General features: G+C 49.4%; 1 protein-coding gene across 5 annotated transcripts in view; it reads left to right on the top strand.

Annotated features, from left to right (window-relative positions):
* Positions 1 to 568: 568 nt before the first annotated feature.
* The window catches only part of RMDN3 (regulator of microtubule dynamics 3), a 54,370-nt gene continuing 33,751 nt past the window's right edge, over positions 569 to 21,187 (top strand). The window contains exons 1-5 of one of the 5 annotated variants that reach the window (XM_077260722.1): positions 569 to 699; positions 3,707 to 3,899; positions 3,979 to 4,144; positions 5,764 to 5,907; positions 14,760 to 15,030. In XM_077260722.1, coding sequence (XP_077116837.1) covers positions 574 to 699; positions 3,707 to 3,899; positions 3,979 to 4,144; positions 5,764 to 5,907; positions 14,760 to 15,030 — 900 coding nt within the window. In that variant the 5' untranslated portion in view covers positions 569 to 573. Of the gene's footprint in view, positions 877 to 3,706; positions 3,900 to 3,978; positions 4,145 to 5,763; positions 5,908 to 14,759; positions 15,031 to 21,187 lie in introns of all 5 variants that reach the window. The other 4 variants (XM_077260735.1, XM_077260728.1, XM_077260746.1 and 1 more) reach the window with 4 other exon arrangements.

The raw sequence follows: 21,187 nt of genomic DNA, 5'->3' as shown, positions 1-21,187 counted from the left end.
GTTTAACAACAAAAAATAAGCATCACAATAATAACATACAATGCAGCGAGGTGCCTGATGTGAATACACTGAAAAACAGCTACAAAAATTATATAACTGGCACAGAAATGGGCATCAAGGAGGGCGACGAAGGGTGTTATTCATAGGGTTAAATGACTTTGGGCCACTGAGATCACACAATGAATACACAGACAGTGAAGCCTCGCATCAAACCCAGGTCCCTCCAGCCTGGCCTAAATGGGTTCTGGGCATCAGAACTGGCATCTAAGTGGGTTTGCTGCAGGGCATCACTGTGTAAGAAACGGAACTAATAAGAAACCAACTTCAGCCTCATCTGAAATAATAACCCACCGACATCCCCCACCCCAGCGCTGCGCTCCGCTCCGGCTCTGCTCCTTGTTCATTAGCTGCAGGGGTAACGGGTCAGGACTACAATCTACTTCACCGCTGCAGCTAATCACCGAATTCAGCAGCACGGTCACGAAGGAACCTGCACATGATGACACACACAGCGATGCTGCAGGCTGTCATATACGTCACGTGCTTCCACTCATCCGCTGACTCCGCCCACACATGATTGATCACATGGCCGTGACGTCAGCAGAGGTCCTTTGCTCCAGCATCTTCTCAGACCTTTGCTCTGTGGCTGTGACTCTCCCTCTGGGACAGGCTCGCTTTACGGCAGTGACGTCACGCCGGGTAACTAATGGATAGCAGGGTGTGAGGAGGGCGCTGGAGTTCCGGTTGTCCTCGGTAGGGGGCGTGTCTCCGCTGAGACTGTGGGAGAGCAGTGGCCGAGCAGCAGTCAGAGGTGACGGGAGCCGGTGTGACCGGGTAACGTGTGGGTGTGTGGTGTCCGGTCCTCCAGTCACATTGGTACTCTGTCACTTTCACTTTGTGCACATGTGATTATGCCTGACACAAGCCCCTCCCCCAAGAATGTATGCCTGCAATGGCCCCCAGTGACCTGTCTGCTACTATGTGCCCGACATGCCCCCCCCCCAGTGGCCCGTGTGTACACCGTTCCCCCCCCCGTGTGTACGCTGTGCCCCCCCCCCAGTGGCCCGTGTGTACACCGTTCCCCCCCCCCCCCCCGTGTGTACGCTGTGCCCCCCCCCCAGTGACCCGTGTGTACGCCGTGCCCCCCCCAGTGACCCGTGTGTACGCCGTGCCCCCCCCAGTGACCCGTGTGTACGCCATGCCCCCCAGTGACCCGTGTGTACGCCGTGCCCCCCCCCCAGTGACCCGTGTGTACGCCATGCCCCCCCAGTGACCCGTGTGTACGCCGTGCCCCCCCAGTGACCCGGGTGTACACCGTTCCCCCCCGTGTGTACGCCGTGTGCCCACTGTATACCTACCATGCTAACCAGTCACCCAAGTGCTGACTATTCTCCCCAGTCACCCATGTGCCCGCCATGCCCGAGTCACTGTGTGCCCACTATGTGCCTGACATGCCCCCCCAGTGACCCGTGTGTACGCCGTGCCCTCCCCCAGTGACCCGTGTGTACGCTGTGCCCCCTCCCCCAGTGACCCGTGTGTACGCCATGCCCATCCAAAGTGACCTGTGTGTACGCCGTGCCCCCCCAGTCCCCCCATGTGTACGCTGTGTCCACTGTATACCTACCACGCTAACCAGTCACCCAAGTGCTGACTATTCTCCCCAGTCACCCATGTGCCCGCCATGCCCGAGTCACTGTGTGCCCACTATGTGCCTGACATGCCCCCCCAGTGACCCGTGTGTACGCCGTGCCCTCCCCCAGTGACCCGTGTGTACGCTGTGCCCCCTCCCCCAGTGACCCGTGTGTACGCCATGCCCATCCAAAGTGACCTGTGTGTACGCCGTGCCCCCCCAGTCCCCCCATGTGTACGCTGTGTCCACTGTATACCTACCACGCTAACCAGTCACCCAAGTGCTGACTATTCTCCCCAGTCACCCATGTGCCCGCCATGCCCCTGAATCACTGTGCCCACGATGTGCCTGACGTGCCCTCCCCCAGTGACCCTTGTGTACGCCGTGCCCCCTCCCCCAGTGACCCGTGTGTACACCGTGCCCATCCAAAGTGACCCGTGTGTACGCCGTGCCCTCCCCCAGTGACCTGCGTGTACGCCGTGCCCCCTCCCCCAGTGACCCGTGTGTATGCCGTGCCCATCCAAAGTGACCTGTGTGTACGCCGTGTCCAGTCCCCCCGTGTGTACGCTGTGTCCACTGTATACCTACCATGCTAACCAGTCACCCAAGTGCTGACTATTCTCCCCAGTCACCCATGTGCCCGCCATGCCCCTGAGTCACTGTGCCCACTATGTGCCTGACATGCCTCCCCCAGTGACCCGTGTGTACGCCGTGCCCTCCACCAGTGACCCGTGTGTATGCCGTGCCCATCCAAAGTGACCTGTGTGTACGCCGTGCCCCCCCAGTCCCCCGTGTGTACGCTGTGTCCACTGTATACCTACCACGCTAACTAGTCACCCAAGTGCTGACTATTCTCGTCCGTCACCCATGTGCCCGCCATGCCCCCCAGTCACCGTGTGGCCACTATGTGCACCACATGCTTCCCAATAATCGTGTGCCCACTATGTGCTCGGCAGGCTCCCCTGTCACCGAATTGATGTCGGTTTTGGTAAAACTTAGGCAGGCTTGGTTGTTTTTCTTTGTAAGATAAATCTTCCGTGTTGCCACCCTGCCACACAGGCCAGACATGTGAAGAAGGTAGATTACCACATGCAGACCACAACCAGTACTAGTCACTCCTGTAGCTCCTTTGAAGAAGCACTCCTCCTCCTCCTCCCTCTCCTCTATTTCCTCCTACCATCAATGTTTTATCATCTCAATATATTGCAATCATCATGTTATGCAGCACTGTGTACTTACAGTTGTTCACTTTGCCTTTCTACCCAGCTAATTCTTCTCTTTTCTATACTCCATGTAGAAACAGGAAGTCTCTTGTCCCTGTATTTATCATCCCCCACCCCCACTGCTCGTCTATTCCCCCTGCCAGGGACTTTTGCAGTGACTCAACATGGAAAATTGACCTCCTGTTCTTGCATAGTGCTTAGAAGGAGTCAGCTAGTTTGTTTTTAATCTCTTGATGTCATAGACCTAATGGAAGAGAGAAGAATTTTCTGGGTAGAAAGGGAAAATGAGCAATTGTAAGTACACAGTGCTATATAATAGGATGACTTCAATATATTAAGAGGAGAATACTTTGATGGTAGGAGGAGGAGAGGGCTTCTTTACGGTTACTGTCGTCTCTTGGCAGCTTCAGGGGCCAATTTTCTTGTTGTTTCATCAATTTTGTGGCACGTCCAGCGCTAGGTAAAGTCATTGTTGTGCCAAATTTAAGCCACTTCTTTATGGCGTCTTCAGTGTCCAGGCTATTTCTAATTAATACCTTGGACATTATTTTGGTCCTGTCTCTTGACTGATAACTTTCCACAACGAGATCCCTTTGCTGTGTTGTCAGCTGTTTCCAGACTGCTGTAAAATGCAACTGAAAAAATGTCAGAGAAATCTTCATAGGACAGCGCAACTTTATATGGTATTATCAGAATAACTGTAAATGTAAAGTGGCGCTATCCCGAGCCCCCGGCCAGACGTCCTCGTGCCCCTGTGCTCTCATTATGCTATACCACTTGAGTAAATGTTATTTTATGTTTTTTCTCACATGACAATTCTAATTTCAATGGGTTTTTTTCTTCTTTCTCCCAGGAAAACGTCATGTCAAAATTTAACCTTTCACCTCAGGTCGGGTTTGGCCTGGTGGCTGGAGTGGCGGCTGGGGTGGTAGTATGCTTGCTTCACCAACACCGTAATGGGGATCGTAATAAGAAAGTCACAAAGCAAAATGGATACCATGTGAGGGCAGACCATGATCATACGCTCACAGCAAATTATTCCCAAGGTTTGTCGCATGTCACATGTGTGGACGTATAAGATTACGTGCTGCTAAGTAATGCGCCGGTACATCTGCTTCCTCCCAGCATTGTCAGCAAGCTCAGATGTTGTCGCTGCCTCCCGTCGTGAGCAGACCGAGTTATTGACGCGTCTGGATGATGTCCTGGGCAGCATCACAGATCTGCGGCAGGAGATTGACTCGTTGCGGAGCATTCTGCACGGCCTCGCTGAAGAGATTGTAGGAGAAGTCCGGTGGGTACATGTTAGCATGGTGGCACCATTCCTTATACCATTCTTGGGGGGTTTATGTGAAATAACTTCTAATTTATATAGCTAAATATTTAAAGGGCTTCGCCTCCTCTTCATAGATGGAGCATGTAAAAACGAGCACTTGTGCAATTTACTACTCATTACAATTTTCATCCGTTCTTGACACATTAAGACTTCCCTTTCTATTACAGCTAATTGCCAAGGAGACCGACTACCGCTGTTGTCTAACTTGTAAGCACTGGCCAGGATGAGGAGGTATCAGAGCGCTCTTGTTCTTTTGGACAGATACCAAAAACTAGCGCAATAGAAAAGAGCTTGTAAGCACTGTTTGGGTTCAGCTGTCCAACAACGGTGGTCGGTCTCCAAGGCAATAAGCTGGAAAGAAGTGTGTTAATATCTCAAGAACAGCTGGGAATTTTAATAAGCAGTAAGTTGCAAAAGTGCTTGTGTTTACAGGCTCTATCCGACAAATACCAATTGATGAAGACCAGTTTTTCCCGTTTTTAAGGTTTGTCCGATTAAATTCTGTGCATTTACAGCAATGCTCCAGGCACAATAAGATTGCACCCCCTCCAACTCTGGTAGACTTAAGTCATCCCTTTATCCCCCGGAGAGCCACATTGAGTACACTTTGCGCTCGAATACTTTCTCATTCTAAGAAGTCTGATAGCTTTCAGTGAATTAGGTTTTCATCCACAGGATGCAAACAATCACTTATCGCCATGATCTGATCAGGTCCAGCTAAAATGATTGCAAATCAAAGGCGTCTTCTTACGGAATAAATGTTGGAAGAATTGATGACATAGAATATAAATGAATGAGAGACAACTGCAGTATCCTTCTCGGCCACTAGACTATTTAAAGAGCTGGGTCACTTCAGAGCTTTCAATCATCTGATCGGTGTGGGTGGGGGGATGGGACTTGGACCCTCACTGATCTGATCAATTTTTGATCCTACTTGAGGGTAAGTTTAAAATAAGCAGCTGCCATGTGTGCACATGGGTTATAACACAATTCATAGCCAATATATGGCTTATACCCTGCATTTTTCACCAGTTTTCCCCTCCGTAAGCCCCATCTCTAATTTTCAGTTGTCTCTGAGATGCTGGGTGTGTTTTAGCTGCTATGATTCGCCTATACAAAAGCATGAGGAATTTAGCACATGTTCAGAATCAGTAGCAGCAGTGAGAACATTACTCAGCAGCACTGAGCAGTGTAGCTGTGAATCCAGCACTGGTGTTAGAAAAACACTTACTAGAAAGCTGCAATCTGTCTGTTTCTGTGTCTTTTCCTGCTCATAGACTTTTATATGCAATAGAAGTAATAGCAGTTTATCAGAGTGAATATTGAGTTCGGGGAAGAGGTGGCTGATAGTTTCTCATAAGTGAAGAAAGAAGTATACTTCAGAATGAGGTATATTATAGCGTTTGTAACGATTGTATTTTTAACTTGTGAAAGTTTGCTTATTGTTTCAAAATTTATTTTATTTTTTTAAATCCAAAGTAAAGTTTTTGCTTTGGGACTGGTTTAAATGTACAGAACTTGAATCCATGGCACATTGAAAAAAAAACAAACAAAATAAATTGTACCAATTTTTCAAGGTCACATCTGGAGGAAAACCAACGGGCTATTCGACGGCGGAGATACCTGCCCCACAGAGAGAGGACGGATTCCACAGGTTCCAGCTCCATTTACTTTACAGCAGGATCCGGGGCAGCACAGACCGATGTGGAAAGTGAAGGAGGGTAAGTGCTACAAGACACGGCCGTGCTTCTGTTGGTTTACCCATCAACTAAGGAGTAATACGTGTTTCAGTTCATCATGCGTTCATCTTTTATTAGGAAAATGATATCAAGATGGATCTTATAATAAGTGACATATTAAAAGCTGCACTTTAAGTCCCATAAAAATTATTAGACTCTGATTAAACTATCAAACTGCAGCGATGTTGATGAGTCTGGAGTAGTGGTACATACAAAGTCAGCGCTGGACCCAGGGACAATGGTTAATGCTTTTCTCTGTCGCCCATGACGGCACCACGGAGAGAGGGGATCCGCCCACCAAGGACAGGAAACCTACAGATAAAAAGGCGGTACCACTCTCCCGCATCAGTTGGTTTCCTGTCCTTGATGGGAGACCTACGGACTTACCAGAAGAAGATCGTCGTGGGATTCCGGGGCCAATCAGTCCGACTCAGGCAGCTGGGGTCCCTCTGCCTCGGCTGGTGTGGTCACCCGAAGCGCCACCGCTGGGGCTAGTGGGCCTCTAGGGTGTGCGGGGGAGGTGACATGGAGTTCACGGTCACCTCCCCAGGTAAGATGCAGCAGCGGCAACATCCAGGTGGGTCCCTCTGTGGTTGCGGGAGGAGCGGCGCGGCCCTCCCAGAGAAAGCGTCAGCCTGCTCACTGCATTGCCGCCCGGCATGCAGGGACCGCGCGTTAAGGGGGTTGCAGGCTGCAAAGGACCGGGAGCCCCGGTGGGCAGCTCCATATGCGCGCTATCCGGGCGCCATCTTGACCCAACGGCACATGCACGGGACTTGGAGGGTCTCGCGATAGCGTCCCTCTGCGCAGGCGCCGGCGGTGGGCGCTTCTGCGGGGCCCCGGCGGTGGGTGCTTCTGCGCGGGCCCCGGCGGTGGGCTCATCGGCGCCGGGCGCATCTGCGCAGGCGCCGGCAGTGGGCGCATCTGCGGGCGCATCTGCACAGGCGCTAGCGAATGGCGCTTTGCGCCTTCGCGGGCACCGGTGTGAGGCGCTTCTGCGCAGGCGCACGACAATCGGGTGCTTCTGTGCAGGCGAAAATTCAAACAGAGCGGCGGGAGTCTCCACAGCATAAAAGGGGAGCTGCTCCAGCTACCCAGGGGCACCACAGTGTTATTCGCAGCACGAGCCTCAAGCCGCAGCACGAGCCTCAAGCCGCAGCACGAGCCTCAAGCTGCAGTACCAGCCGCAGTACCAGCCGCAGTACCAGCCGCAGTATGAGCGACCCGGCATCACCCTTGCCAGAATCACCACCACCAGTATCGCCCCCACAGCAGCAGCAGCAGCTGGGGAAAAAGACAGATGCAGAGCATCCCCAACCGGTATTTATGGGTCCTTGAGGTGGTAAGTGATCTTCGTGAAAGTCAGAGGCAGTAAGGTTATTATTTGTCTCTTATAGGGGAAGAAAAGCTTAGGGAAAACTAAGCATAGAATCTGTGCCCTTTGCAGAGAAGATCTTCCATCTACCTGGGAAAGGAGACTATGTAATACATGCATACAGCAGACAGTATCTGAAAGTCTTCCCGGGTTCACAGCCGATCTAAAAACCCTGATCAAGGATCAGGTAGAAGACACTTTTAGATCCCTAAAAAGGGGGAAAAAAAACGGAGGAAGACCAGACACAGGTCCCCGTCTCCGGCATCTAATACAGACAGTGATAGTACGAGCTCAGATTCGTCTAACTCCTCTTCATCATCATCATCATCCTCTTCTTCCTCGGGGGGACGCAGTTGTTTTCCCTTAGAAGACACTGATGGCCTCATAAAAGCAGTGAGGAGCACTATGGGGCTAGTAGACTCCCACCCCAAAAGATCGGTTCAGGACATTATGTTCGAGGGTCTAGAGCAGAAAAAGAAGAGGGCCTTTCCGCCTAATGACGCAATATTGGCACTAATTAAAACAGAGTGGAAAAAACCCATAAAGGCATTATTAACTCCAAAAAGAAAGTACCCCTTTGAGGATGAATCCTGCTCCTTCTGGGAAAAAGCCCCCAAACTAGATGTCGCCATAGCTAAGGCATCAAAGAAATTCGCCCTCCCTTTTGAAGACATGGGGGTCCTAAAGGACCCTATGGACAAAAAGGCAGACACCTTTCTCAAAGACTCCTGGCAAGCAGCGGGAGGAGGTCTAAAGCCGGCAGTGGCAGCCGCATGCACATCCCGCTCCCTAATGATTTGGTTAGATCAACTAGAGGGCCAGCTAAAAAGGAAATCGTCCCGTGACTCAATACTGAACACCTTGCCTGTAATGAGGGGGGCAGCTACATTTTTGGCTGATGCTTCCGCTGATTCCATCAGATTAGCCGCTAGATCAGCAGTCTTCTCTAACGCGGCTAGGTGCACCCTCTGGCTTAAGGCCAGGCGATTTACAAACAAAAACAAAAGTGTGTACCATCCCCTGTGAAGAAGAATTTTTGTTCGGGTCCACCCTAGATGACATCCTGGAAAAGGCGGGAGATAAGTCTTTTCCCTCCCTGGGTTTCCCCTCTTATAGGAAGCCCATTCAGAGCAAGAGGTTTTTCCGTAAAAAGCCGGGGAGAGGCCAGGGGAAATGGGAAGATAAGAAAAACAAGAACAAGGGATTCATCTTTAACAAAAGTCCCAACGATAACAAAAAACCTTCCCAATGAAGGTTGGCCCCAGGTGGGGGGGAGATTGTCTCTTTCTCTCGGCCTGGGAAAGAATTACCTCCAGTCAATGGATTCTCAGCATAATAGAATCAGGACTGAAATTGACATTTCAAAAATACCCTCGTCCCTCCTTTATGATGACATCTCCAAGGTCTTCAGCGGAGGAACAGTTGGCATTGGAGAACGAAGTCATTGGATTAGTGGAAAAGGGAGTGCTCCTGGAAGTTCCCCCACAAGAAAGAGGGCAAGGGTACTATTCCCCTCTGTTCCTGAGGAAAAAACCGGCAGTGTCCTACAGGACTATCATAAACTTGAAAAACCTAAACAATTACCTAGAGGTTCAAGCATTCAAGATGGAAACAATAAAGTCATCTATAAAAATGCTGTTTCCTCAATGTTTCATGGTAGTCCTGGACCTGAAGGAAAATATTACCACGCCCCCATACACAAAGATCACCAAAGGTTTCTCAGGATGGCAGTTCACATCAGGGGGGTGTTACGCCACTTCCAATTCTCAGCTCTACCCTTTAGTCTAGCCAATAGCCCCAAGAATTTTCACAAAACTAATTGCGAAGGTAATGGCTCATCTCAGGGAACAAAACACCCTGATTGTACCATATCTAGACGACTTTTTGGTGATAGGCTCCTCCCCCCAACATTGCGAAAATCAGCTGGAAACAGTAATACATTCTTTAGAGGAGTTGGGCTGGCTAATAAACTTAAAAAAGTCCAGACTATTGCCTTCCCAGGTCCAGGAATATCTACAATAGGTCTCACCCTAGACTCCATAAAAATGGAATGTCGGCTCCCGGGGGACAAAATACAAAAAGTAAAAGGTCTAGTATCAAAAATTCAATCTCTTCCCTCCATAACTCTCCGCCAGGCCATGTCCGTCTTGGGCTCCATGACTTCATGTATCCCCGCAGTCCAATGGGCTCAGCTCCATTCAAGAGACCTCCAATGGCAAATTTTGTCAGAACAGGTCTCTCTAGGGTGGGCATTTAGAAGGGCGGTTAACATTATCTCCTCGCACAAATCACTCACTAATCTGGTGGACATTGCAGAAAAATCTTTCCCGGGGAGCCCCGTGGGAGTTCCCAGTTTCAAAGGTCTTGACCACGGACGCGAGTCCCACGGTGTGGGGAGCTCATCTCGGCGATCTAGTAGCCCAGGGCACTTGGTCGACAGCGCTAGCAAACACATCTTCCAATATGAAGGAACTTCTAGCGGTCAAGTTTGCCCTGCGGGAATTCTTGGTTGCCTTTCACTCTCACCATGTCAGAGTGATGCCAGACAACCGGGTGGTAGTATCATACCTAAATCACCAAGGGGGTACTCGTTCCAAAAATCTAATGGAGGTGACCAAGTCAATCCTACAAATAGCCGAGAGCAACCTTCTATCCCTAACAAGCCTGCATATAAAGGGAGTGGACAATTACAGAGCGGACTTCCTCAGTCGTTCCAGTCTAAAACAAGGGGAATGGGAGCTAAATCAGACAATATTCACCCAGATCACAGAAAAATGGGGTGTACCCAAGATAGACCTCTTCGCAAACCACCTAAACAAAAAAGTAGACTCCTTTTGCTCCATAACCCCCCTGGGGAACCCAGTAGTGGTGGACGCATTCCTGATCCCTTGGCGTCATCAGCTGGCTTATGCTTTTCCTCCTCTTGCTCTGATTCCGGCAGTGCTGAGGAAGATTCGGGAGGACGGGGCTCTCGTGATCTTAATAGTCCCGTTCTGGCCGAAGAGGCCTTGGTTCTCTTGGATGAGGAAAATGTCAATATCCGACCCGTGGGTATTACCAGACCTCCCAAATCTACTATCCCAGGGCCCAGTTCATCATCCACAGGTCAAGAGCTTACACTTGACAGCTTGGCTTTTGAGAGGAAACTATTAGAAGGCAGAGGGTTCTCTCCGGGGCTAATTTCAACTCTATTACAAAGTAGAAAACCGGTCACAACAAAACAGTATGGAAAGATATGGAAAAAATTCCTTTCATCATCAGGTGCAAAAATAGGGGAAGAAATCCCCCTTAAATCCATATTAGAATTTTTGCAAAAGGGGTTGGAGATTGGTTTAGCCACGAGCACCCTAAAAGTTCATGTGGCAGCGTTGGGAGCCCTATTTAATTTTGATTTAGCTTCAAATAGGTGGGTCTCTAGGTTTATCAGAGCAGCTGGGACATCAAGACCTCTTCCAGTAAGGGTTATCCCCCAATGGGATTTAAATTTGGTCCTTAAAGCCCTGACTAAACCTCCCTTTGAGCCGTTAGATGAAATCTCATTGAAAATCCTATCTCTCAAAACATCCGTTAGTCGCCCTCACATCTGCCCGTAGGGTTAGTGACATACAGGCACTCTCAGCTAACCCCCCTTACACACAGTTCTTAGAGGACAGGGTCATTTTAAAGATAGACCCAGCATACCTCCCGAAGGTGGCTTTCAGGTTTCACAGATCTCAAGAGATATCGCTCCCCTCCTTCTGTCCTAACCCTAAAAATAGGGAGGAACAAATATTACATACGTTAGATGTCAGAAGATGCCTCTTGCAATACTTAGAAGCCACCAGAGAGAGTAGGGAGGACTCCTCTCTTTTTGTGTGTTTCCAGGGTCCCCGAAAGGGGAAAAAAGCCTCCAAAGCTACTCTAGCGAGATGGATCACGGACACCATCAGCCTGTCATATTCGGCAAGTGGAATGTCCGTTCCAGGGGAGGTCAAGGCTCACTCAACAAGGGCAGTGGCAACTTCTTGGGCGGAGAAGGCCGGAGCTTCTATTGACCAGATATGTAGAGCTGCTACCTGGTCCTCACCATCTACATTCTATAGGCACTATAGATTGGACCTTATCTCCTCTTCGGACCTTACCTTCGGTAAAAGGATTCTGGAAGCGGTGGTCCCTCCCTGACTATATAATCTATGCAAATCTCTCCATGGTGCCGTCATGGGCGACAGAGAAAAATATAGTTCTTACCGATTTTTTTTTTTTTTTTTTTTTTTTTTTTCTCTTACCGGTAACGGTATTTCTCTGAGCCCATGACGGCACCCGTACATTCCCTCCCTTCACTTATGGGTGTACACATCAACATAGTGCCATAGGTTATTTGATATTAGGTCACGCGGTATCTTGATTATGCTAAGTAATGTTAAAACTAACAAGCTTTTTCGTAGTCTCCCATTGTTCTCTATGTAAACAACTGATGCGGGAGAGTGGTACAGCCTTTTTATCTGTGGGTTTCCTGTCCTTGGTGGGCGGATCCCCTCTCTCCGTGGTGCCGTCATGGGCTCAGAGAAATACTATATATATATATAATTTTTTTTTTTTTTTTGTATGGCTACTACAGTGTATGAAAGAGCGCTTTCTGAAGGGCAGCGATGGGGTCTTGATAAGGCTCCTGGTGGTCAGTGTAACCCATCAGCATCCCATGAATTGGTTGATAGGAAATGGGGTGGGGAATAGAGCTGGAGTTATGGAGGCTTCAGATCTACCATAGCTCTTTAGCCTCATTTGCTTATCAGTTCAAGTGCTGATTTCTCAATAACAGAGGAAGGCCCTGGCCATATACAGGTACTGCTGTAACAGCTACATGTGCATATACTGTATATATTTAGTTTAGGGGTGAAATCCTGCTGACAGATGCCCGTTAAATGCTATTGTCAGTGATTCACAGCGGTTTCAAAGGTGATGCAGCAGCAATCGGAGCTAGCTATGGTCACAGCCGTAATGGGGAGGCACCAGCTATGTAACACAGGCTGTATCGGCTCCTGAGCCCATGCCATACTTGCGCACACTGACTCTAACATCGGGGTGTGTGAGGGATCTAAGCGCTGGTTTCCTCGTTTTCAGCTGCAGCTTGATTTCTGTATGGCTTATCTCTCAGGTCAGGCTTTTGGCACCGCAGCTGATTTTGCCGAGGGAACCTACTGTCAGCTATATAGTGTACCGTTGTGTAACGTACCTCTAATTCTGATATTAAACATAGCCCAATTAAGTCTGCTTGTGTGGAAACCCCTCTGTATGACTTTCATATATAACCCAATAGGACACATTGACAAGGGGTTGTCTTTGTAAGACCCCCGTAATGCAGTCTAAGAAGTCCTGAAATGTTTTTGCCCATTGGTTTTGAGCAAATCAGACCTAATATGAGCCTGGTGAAGAGACTACCATTGGTTATGTCCTGAGCCAATCCCACACAGCCACGTTTCCTGCTATGGCTGATCAGCGTGATATAGACCAGGAGCAGTTTGGGTCCTTGAGGTTTTACACCAGGCCTGAACTCTCGCTGCTGTCACCGCCTGTCACTGACACCCTCGATCCATTTCTGCAGCTGCAGGAATTTTTTTTTTTATGCAGCTGTTAATTCACCGGTCAGCACTAAGACATAATGTAGGCTTTAAGGAGTTAACCAGGGTTAAAATAGTGATTCTGGGAATATTGCCAGCCATATAGAGCTTAGAGTACTTTTCAGGGGGGCTGCTCTGTCGTGCGGTCATCCAAGGCTCTTCACAGAAGTAGGTAAAACCATCGCAAGATGGAGCGTTCAACGGATTTCTTGGCTCCGAAGCGTACCAGCGCTATTTTTTTTTTTTCTTGGCTGACGCTGTGGCACTGAAGTTAATTTTTCTCTTTCCCTGTTTTTCACGAGAATCCTCACGGTCCATTTTGACGGTTTCATTTTTCCACATTTTAGCAAAACCAAAAACCCCAGAGCGCACATTATTCGTAGCCTTCCAAATCCTAACTGGAGCGTAAGAGGAGCATTATACCGGCCAAACTGACAAGTTCGCTGTTGTTTCTGGATGCATGGCAGGCGCCCTTCCTGCTCTAGATGTTGGGGGCACAGCGAAAACGAACTTTAGTGATTCTGTTTAACCCTTTCACACTGCAGACAATATTTAAGTTTTTTGTTATTTTTGTCCAAGAACCATAATTTACTTTACAAGGTCCCGAAAAACTTCTCAAAAAAACTGTGTGCACATACCCTAAACATAGCAAATCGCCTCCCGTGCCTGCTCCATACATGCGCCCCACCATCTGCTGGACATGTATCGTGGATGTCCGAAAAGGAGCGAATTGCAAAATCGCTGATGGACTCATACATGGCGTTCTAATTCCTGAATATCTTCGGCTAATACGCCTCTCATGTCACACACTGAGGTTGCGTCCACATTTTCTGCAATGAAATCTGCTGTGTCACATATCATGTGATTTCTGTTCAAAATTTTGTTGTAGAAATGCTGCAAAAAATCCACAGGACTAGTTTCTACAAGACAAATAGAAGAGATTTGGTAAATTCACATTTACCATGCAACCCATAAAAATGTCTACTGGGAGGGGTCCCCCTCGTCACAAGAATAAATGACACATTTTATCGTTAGCCGAAAAGAGAAATCTGATTTGTTCCAAAACCAGAATATGGTGGAACAGAGCACATTATTACTAGAGAGACCCAAAAATGTAAGAAATTATAGAGGACCTGTCACTAGGTCAAAAGTGGTGATGTTTTTGCTCTTATCGTATTCCTGCTGCACCTCTTTATATTCTGTTTTGTTTTTCCCACTATGCGGTTACAGAAAATGGGCCTTTTTATTTAGAGAACAGTCTTATGGTCCTCGGGGGCGGGTCTTTAAAAACAGGTTGCATTATTACTCTGTGAGCCATGCCCCATTGTTAAAATACCATAAAAATTAGCACTGGATAAAAAGGCTCATATCTCTGGAACCATTTGGCGGATTTAAAAAAAACAAACAGACAAACAAAACAAAAACTGGAATCCTCAATGGGGCAGTGGGAATGGAATAAGATAAACTGGGCACTTTAGATCTGGTGATGAGTATTCTTACAGGCAGCCCAGTTATCGGCTCATCACCCGGGGTCAGATCTGATGGCCAGAAGAAGCTACAGATGGCCATACAGTACAAGTCCGTAGAATATGCCATACATTTCTGACAGGTGCGGCTCCCACCAGTCTCAAGAACGGGGCCTTGTCTGGCTCTGATGTAAATGGAGAGGTGGCCACATATACATCTATGGTTGTACCTGTTTTTGGTGGTGAATAGAAAAAGACATGTATGTATGGCCACACATAAGTTCACATCAGTGGGAGAGCAGGCCCTGACCTTCAGATAGGTGCAGGTCGGCCTCTGAAACCCAAATGTTTCATTCTGTATCTTGCCTTGATTCTATCATGTATTGGCTTTTATAGTTACACTACAGCAAATGCCGAGTCCGACTATGATCGGGAAAGTAGCAAGGGGAGCGACGAAGAGGAGGAGGATGAAGTAAGCTGTGAGACCGTGAGGACAATGCGGAGGGATTCTGTGGATTTAGTCACCGATGATGAAGCGACCATGTTGGCTGCCGACCCCATAGATGAGGAGTTGATGCTTTTGCTCCAGAGGTCTGATGAGTTACACAATGGCGATGCTGAGCAGAAGAGAGAGGGATTTCAGATGCTGTGCGCTAATAAATTGCTGGTAAGGGAGCATTTTCTTACCTTATTTTACCTTCCAGGAACCCTGGCACAGATTTTGATTAGTCAGACTGGCGTGAGGTCATAATATTGGCGGAAATGATGTTGCTCCAGCCTGGCTAATCAAAGGCTGCTATAGGAATCTGTGGATAAGCCATTCTTGAGAAACCTCTCATCCAGCGGCCAGAGACTACATCAGGCCGATAGTACAGAGTCCCATGAATCAAATCACCAATCACTAATACTGTGTATCACCATGTTTCCTCAGGCCCTCTAACCTTACTCGCTTTTCTATGGCCTTCCAATATTTAAGAATATTTGTTAATGCTATTATTAAATAGTCCTTGTAAATGCAAACCATTTTGTAATTTGCAGCGTATTAAAATTTGAAAGCTTAACACTATTGTTTTCAACTTGTTGCCTTGGAGACCGACCAGCGCTGCTAAACAGCAGAAAGGGCCCAGTGCTAACATGCTCCTTTTAATTGAGCTTGTAAGCACTGTTGTTAAGCTGACCAGGATCACTGGAGCGCACTGTTACTGCATTACAAGCTCAATAGCAGCGGTGGTCGGTCTCTTCGGCAACAAGCTGTAAAAACAAGAGGAAGAAGTCTTAGTATCTCAAGAACAGTTGCAAATTTTAATAGGCAGTAAATTGCAAAAGTACTGAATGCTAAGTCCTATCTGACAATATTCAACTATGGAGAACAAATGTTTCCTTAATTTTATATTTTGTGATGTCTTTCAAATGGTTTAAATACTTTTTTACTCTGTCGCCTTATTGGGGGACACAGGACCATGGGTGTTATGCTGCTGTCCACTAGGAGGCGACACTATGCATAATCTGAAAAAGATTAACTGTGGCTCCTCCTCTGCAGTATACACCCCTGGACGGCGTCAGCCTTCTCCAGTTTTTGCTTGGTGTCGCATAGGAGGCACACCTAAAATTTTTTACTCCGTTTTTTTTCCGACGGATTACAGATGAAGAAAAGTGGGTCTCCTGTGGGACTCCCGGCATAGCTCCTTCTTCGGCCCCCTATTATGGGGTGCCCGGTTGAAGTCGAGATGGCTATTCCCCATGTCGCTCCTTCCCCAGTCCCTCGGGTGCTGGTTCGAAGTCGAGACCCCCCTCCTTCCCCAATTCTTTTTGGTTTCTGGGTCGAGGTTGAGGCGAGGATAAAGCCCCCTGATGGTGACAGCAGCACCCTCCCTAATCCCCCTCTGGGGGCATTAGTGTTATGAACTGGTGGTTTAGGAGCAACATGGGACGAGCTCTGGAGGAGGTGGTACCTGTACTGACCGCAGTTCCTGAGCTTATCACAACACTAGAAGTAGCCGTGGGATGTTCCTGTCACTCCCTAGACACCTCGTCACAGCCGGAGGACTAACTACCCCTAAAGATAGAAACAGGAAAGCTATCTTGCCTCAGAGAAAATCCCCAAAGGATAGACAGCCCCCCACAAATATTGACTGTGAGTGGAGAGGGAAATGACATACGCAGAATGAAACCAGGATGAAGCAAAGGAGGCCACTCTAGCTAGATAGATAGAATAGGACAGAATACTGTGCGGTCAGTATTAAAAAACTAGAAAAATCCACCACAGAGTTTACAAAAATCTCCACACCTGACTAAAGGTGTGGAGGGTAAATCTGCTTCCCAGAGCTTCCAGCTTAACTGAATAAATCCATACTGACAAGCTGGACTAGAAAAACATAGAAAGTGCAAAACGATAAAGTCCACAAAATGTGGACAGCAAAAGAACCAAGCAAGGACTTATCTTTGCTGAACTGGTCAGAACATCAGGGAAATCCAAGCAGAGATGTGAATCCAACCAGGAACCATTGACAACTGGCACTGGCTGAAGATAGAGCCAGGCTTAAATAGCCGAGCCAGAATAGACGATCAGTGGAAGCAGCTGCTGACTGCTAAATCCAAGGAGCAGCCGTTCCACTTAAAACCACCGGAGGGAGCCCAAGAGCGGAATTCACAACACATTAGGTTGAGACGCCTCAGGTAGGGCCTGTACAGGCAGCACTCTGCAGCTCCCAGCAATGGGCCAGCACACTGTGCCTGCATCCAGGGACCCCTGCCCAGCTGCGGGCTCCTGTCGGGGCCGGGGGGAGTGCAGGCAGGCATGGCACAATAGAGACACAGGGCTCCCTGCGCCCCTGTTTCTGCGGCAGCACCAGCTCTATACTGCCTCAGGGGGACCCCTCACAGGGCCCCCCTTCCGCTTATAGCCCCACCGCTATCCTGACTTTAAATCCGGGGGGGTCCGGTTCAGATCCGACCCCCTCCCAGACTGGAGCCTTTCTGGGCATCAGGCATCTAATTTAGGCCGCCTCCTCTCCGCCCCCAGATGAAAAATATGACACTCTACAGTGTCATAGAGGGGGCGGATCAATACAGAAACACAGCTCTGCCGCCTTTTTCTCAGCTCCCTGCCCCCTTCTCCGCCTTTCTCTTCTTCTCGGCGGCCATTTCTGCTGCAGCAAGGATTAAGCCTGCATCTCCCGGTCACCAGGACCAGGCCAGCCAGTCTCCGGGGGGCACAGGACTGTGGATCTTCGGTGCTGGACCTAGGGGAAAACTGGTGGGGTAAGATCACAGCTGGGTTTTTTACTCGGCTGTGAATCCATATTCCCTATAAGGCTCCCCTATAGGTTCCTCTGCATAGCTACCCCTGTAAGGTCCTCTGCATAGCCAGCCCTTCTGCACTCTGTGCATTATGCCAGGCTCAAGGGCCAAGAGAACCAGGCAGGACTGCTATTATGCATTCTGTACAGCCTGCAGGACCGCTCTCCCCAGTGGCAGCACGTACCCGCACTGCCAGGACTGCATCCAGACTACTGTATCAGAGCCCCAAGAAGCCCCTGCCAATGCTTCGGTGTCTAATGCCACGCCGGAATGGGTCACTCAGATGTCGCAATCTATGACGCAGTCTATAGATAACCTAACCTCCACATTGCTTCAGGCTCTGCAGAGTCATGCCTCGGCTATGACCGTTACCTAGCAAAGGGAGAGCTTGACTTAGGAACAGAACGACCCTGGCACATCCACGTCTAGGTCAGGACGCAAGCGGACCCATAGGTCAGGTCCATCTGCGTCATCCCATAGCACACGGTCATCCCCTTCTAGGGAGAGACACCGTAGTTCCAGGTCATCTAGACCGTCCCCTTCCAGGGGCAGACAATGCAGATCTCCGCAATCCCCGACCAGAGAAGGCCTCCGCCCCAGCTCACCCAGCAGGGGACGACTCAGTGATACACAGGATTCGGAAGGCATCTGTGACTCCGACTCAGACAAGGAAATGGAGGGGTCCCTGATCCCAATCCCCCCTAGCAATACAGCGCTAGTGTTGAGGACATAATCTCTTCCATCCATCGGGTGCTGGACATTTCTGATCCGCCACCAGAGGCCCCAGAACACAAGATTTCCTTTGAAGGACCTCCTGAAGCCACCTAAGGTTTTCTCTAACCACCCAGAGTTTAAGGCGATCCTTAAAAAGCAGCTCTCACAGCCTGAGAAATTCGCTAATCGCAAATATCTGGAGGCGAGGTACCCCATCCCGCAGAAGGACACCAAGGAATGGACAGACCCACCCGAAGTGGACCCCTCCAGTCTCTAGACTAGCAGCACAGACCCTCCTTTCACTGCCAGATAGCTCAACCCTCAGGGACGCAGCAGACCGGCAGGTAGAACGCATGGCTCGTTCAATTTTCGAGGCTGCAGGGGCATCCCTGGCTCCCGCGTTCGCTTCAGTTTGGGCTGCCAAGGCCATTCTGGCCTGGGCCAAAAATTTACAAGCTGGCCTCCAAGCATCTGCTCCTGAGCTGTCTAGCAGATGTAGCAGATTACATGCTTTATGCAGCTCTGGATTCAGCAAGGCGTGTAGCGGGGATAGCATCAAACGCCATCACAATTCGGCCTATCCTCTGGCTGTGGAAAGGAAAGCGGACGCAGCCTCAAAGTCGTCCCTCACGCACCTCCCCTACCTCAGTGGGCGACTTTTCGGTGAACAGTGGACACAATGATATCCAACGCCACCAGGGGTAAGAGTACCTCTCATTCCCAACTGAAACCTAAACGCACTTACAAGAAGCGTAACCAAATTCGAGTCCGATCCTTTCGGAACTCCTCGGGCTGGTCCGTCTCGCGTCCAGCACAAAATCGTAACCGTTCCCCACGCAGGGACAACTCACGATCGACGCAAAGGTCGGACAAGACCTGGCAGTCAAAAGCAGGCCAGTCTAAGCCCAGAGGAGGAACATCTCAGACTTTCTCCTCATCATGACTCACGGACTCCGGAAGACACCACACCCGTAGGCGACCGACTTTTGCTCTTTCATCAAGTCTGGCTGCCTATTACAGAAGACAGGTGGGTCAGGGAACTAGTGTCTTCCGGATACAAGATAGAGTTCACCTCCAACCCACCGAACCGATTCTTCCTCTCCAACTAGCCATTCTCAAGTCCTGGGACAGGAATCCCTTTTTTCTCGACAGGGAGTTCCAGCTAACATCGTCAACCAGGAAGTCCCTGCACTGGTGGCTCAAGCCAACCTCGCTAGCAAAGGGGAAATCCTTTCTCACTGGTCAATGGAAGGTTCTGACCACCAATGCGAGCCTGACGGGTTGGGGTACGGTGCACCTACACCACAGGGCACAGGCCAAGTTGTCCCCAGTGGAAGCGACCATGCCCATCAACATCCTGGAAATTCGTGCCATCATTCTGGCATTGAGGGCCTTCCATCACTTACTGGCAGCCTCTCACATCAGAATACAGTCAGACAATGCCACGGCCGTGGCATATGTGAACCATCAAGGGGGGACCTGCAGCACCCAGGCGATGCAAGAAGTGTCACACATCCTCCACTGGGCAGAGGACACAGGGTCGGTTCTCTCGGCGGTCCACATTCCGGGTGTGGACAACTGGGAAGCAGACTTTCTCAGCCGACAAGGAATAGACTCAGGAGAGTGGTCTTTCCACCCCAAAATTTTTTGCCAGATTTGCCATCGCTGGGGGACCCCGGATGTGGACCTAATGGCATTACACTTCAATGCCAAGGTCTCCAACTTCATGGCCAGAACACACGATCCGCGGTCCCTCGGAGCAGACGCTCTGGTTCAGGACTGGACCCAGTTCCAGCTTCTGTACATTTTTCCACCACTATCCCAGAAGGTGGTTTTACTGGTGGCAATCACCTCACTACGCAGGGTGTCTGAACTGACAGCACTCTCCTGCAGACGGCCCTTTCTGGTTTTTCACCAGGACAAGGTAGTCCTCCGTACAGTCCCATCCTTCCTTCCGAAGGTTGTGTCCAACTTCCACCTCAATGAGGAAATTTCTCTGCCTTCCCTTTGTCCGGTCCCGGTTCATAGAGTGGAGAAGGGTCTGCATACGCTTGACCTTGTCAGGGAATTGCGTATATATGTGTCTAGGACTGCGCCCTTCCGGAGGTCTGATTCTCTTTTCATTCTTCCGGAAGGCAGCCGCAAGGGTCTGCCAGCTTTCAAAGCTATCCTTGCCAGGTGGATCAAATCCACCATACAAGAGGCCTACCGCCTTAAGAATTCTCCTCTTTCAGCCGGTATTACAGCACACACTACATGGGCGGTAGGGGCCTCCTGGGCCATTCGGCACCAGGCTTCGGCACAACAAGTGTGTAAGGCAGCCACTTGGACTAGCCTACACACATTTACTAAACACTACAGAGTTCATACCCAGTCCTCAGTGAACGCGAGGATGGGTAGACGGGTTCTGCAGACGGCGGTGCACCAAGTGTAGGGGCCTGTCTACACAATATTCGTCCATTGCTTCCCACCCAGGGACTGCTTTGGGACGTCCCATGGTCCTGTGTCCCCCAATGAGGCGACAGTAAAGGAGATTTTTGTGTACTCACCGTAAAATCTCTTTCTCTTAGCCTCTAATTGGGGGACACAGCTCCCACCCTGTTGCCCTTCCGGGCCGTTGTTACTGTTGAGTGCTCATATTGTTTTCTTGAGCTTGTACATAGTTGCCTTCTTATAGGCATGGTTTTGTTATTCATGTTACGTTCCTCCTAATGCTTTTTGCACAAAACTGGAGAAGGCTGACGCCGTCCGGGGGTGTATACTGCAGAGGAGGAGCCATGGTTAATCTGTTTCAGATTATGCATAGTGTC

Source organism: Ranitomeya variabilis, chromosome 1 (genome assembly GCF_051348905.1).
Source record: "Ranitomeya variabilis isolate aRanVar5 chromosome 1, aRanVar5.hap1, whole genome shotgun sequence".
NCBI lineage: Eukaryota > Metazoa > Chordata > Amphibia > Anura > Dendrobatidae > Ranitomeya > Ranitomeya variabilis.
This window is presented reverse-complemented; position numbering and strand designations above follow the sequence as displayed.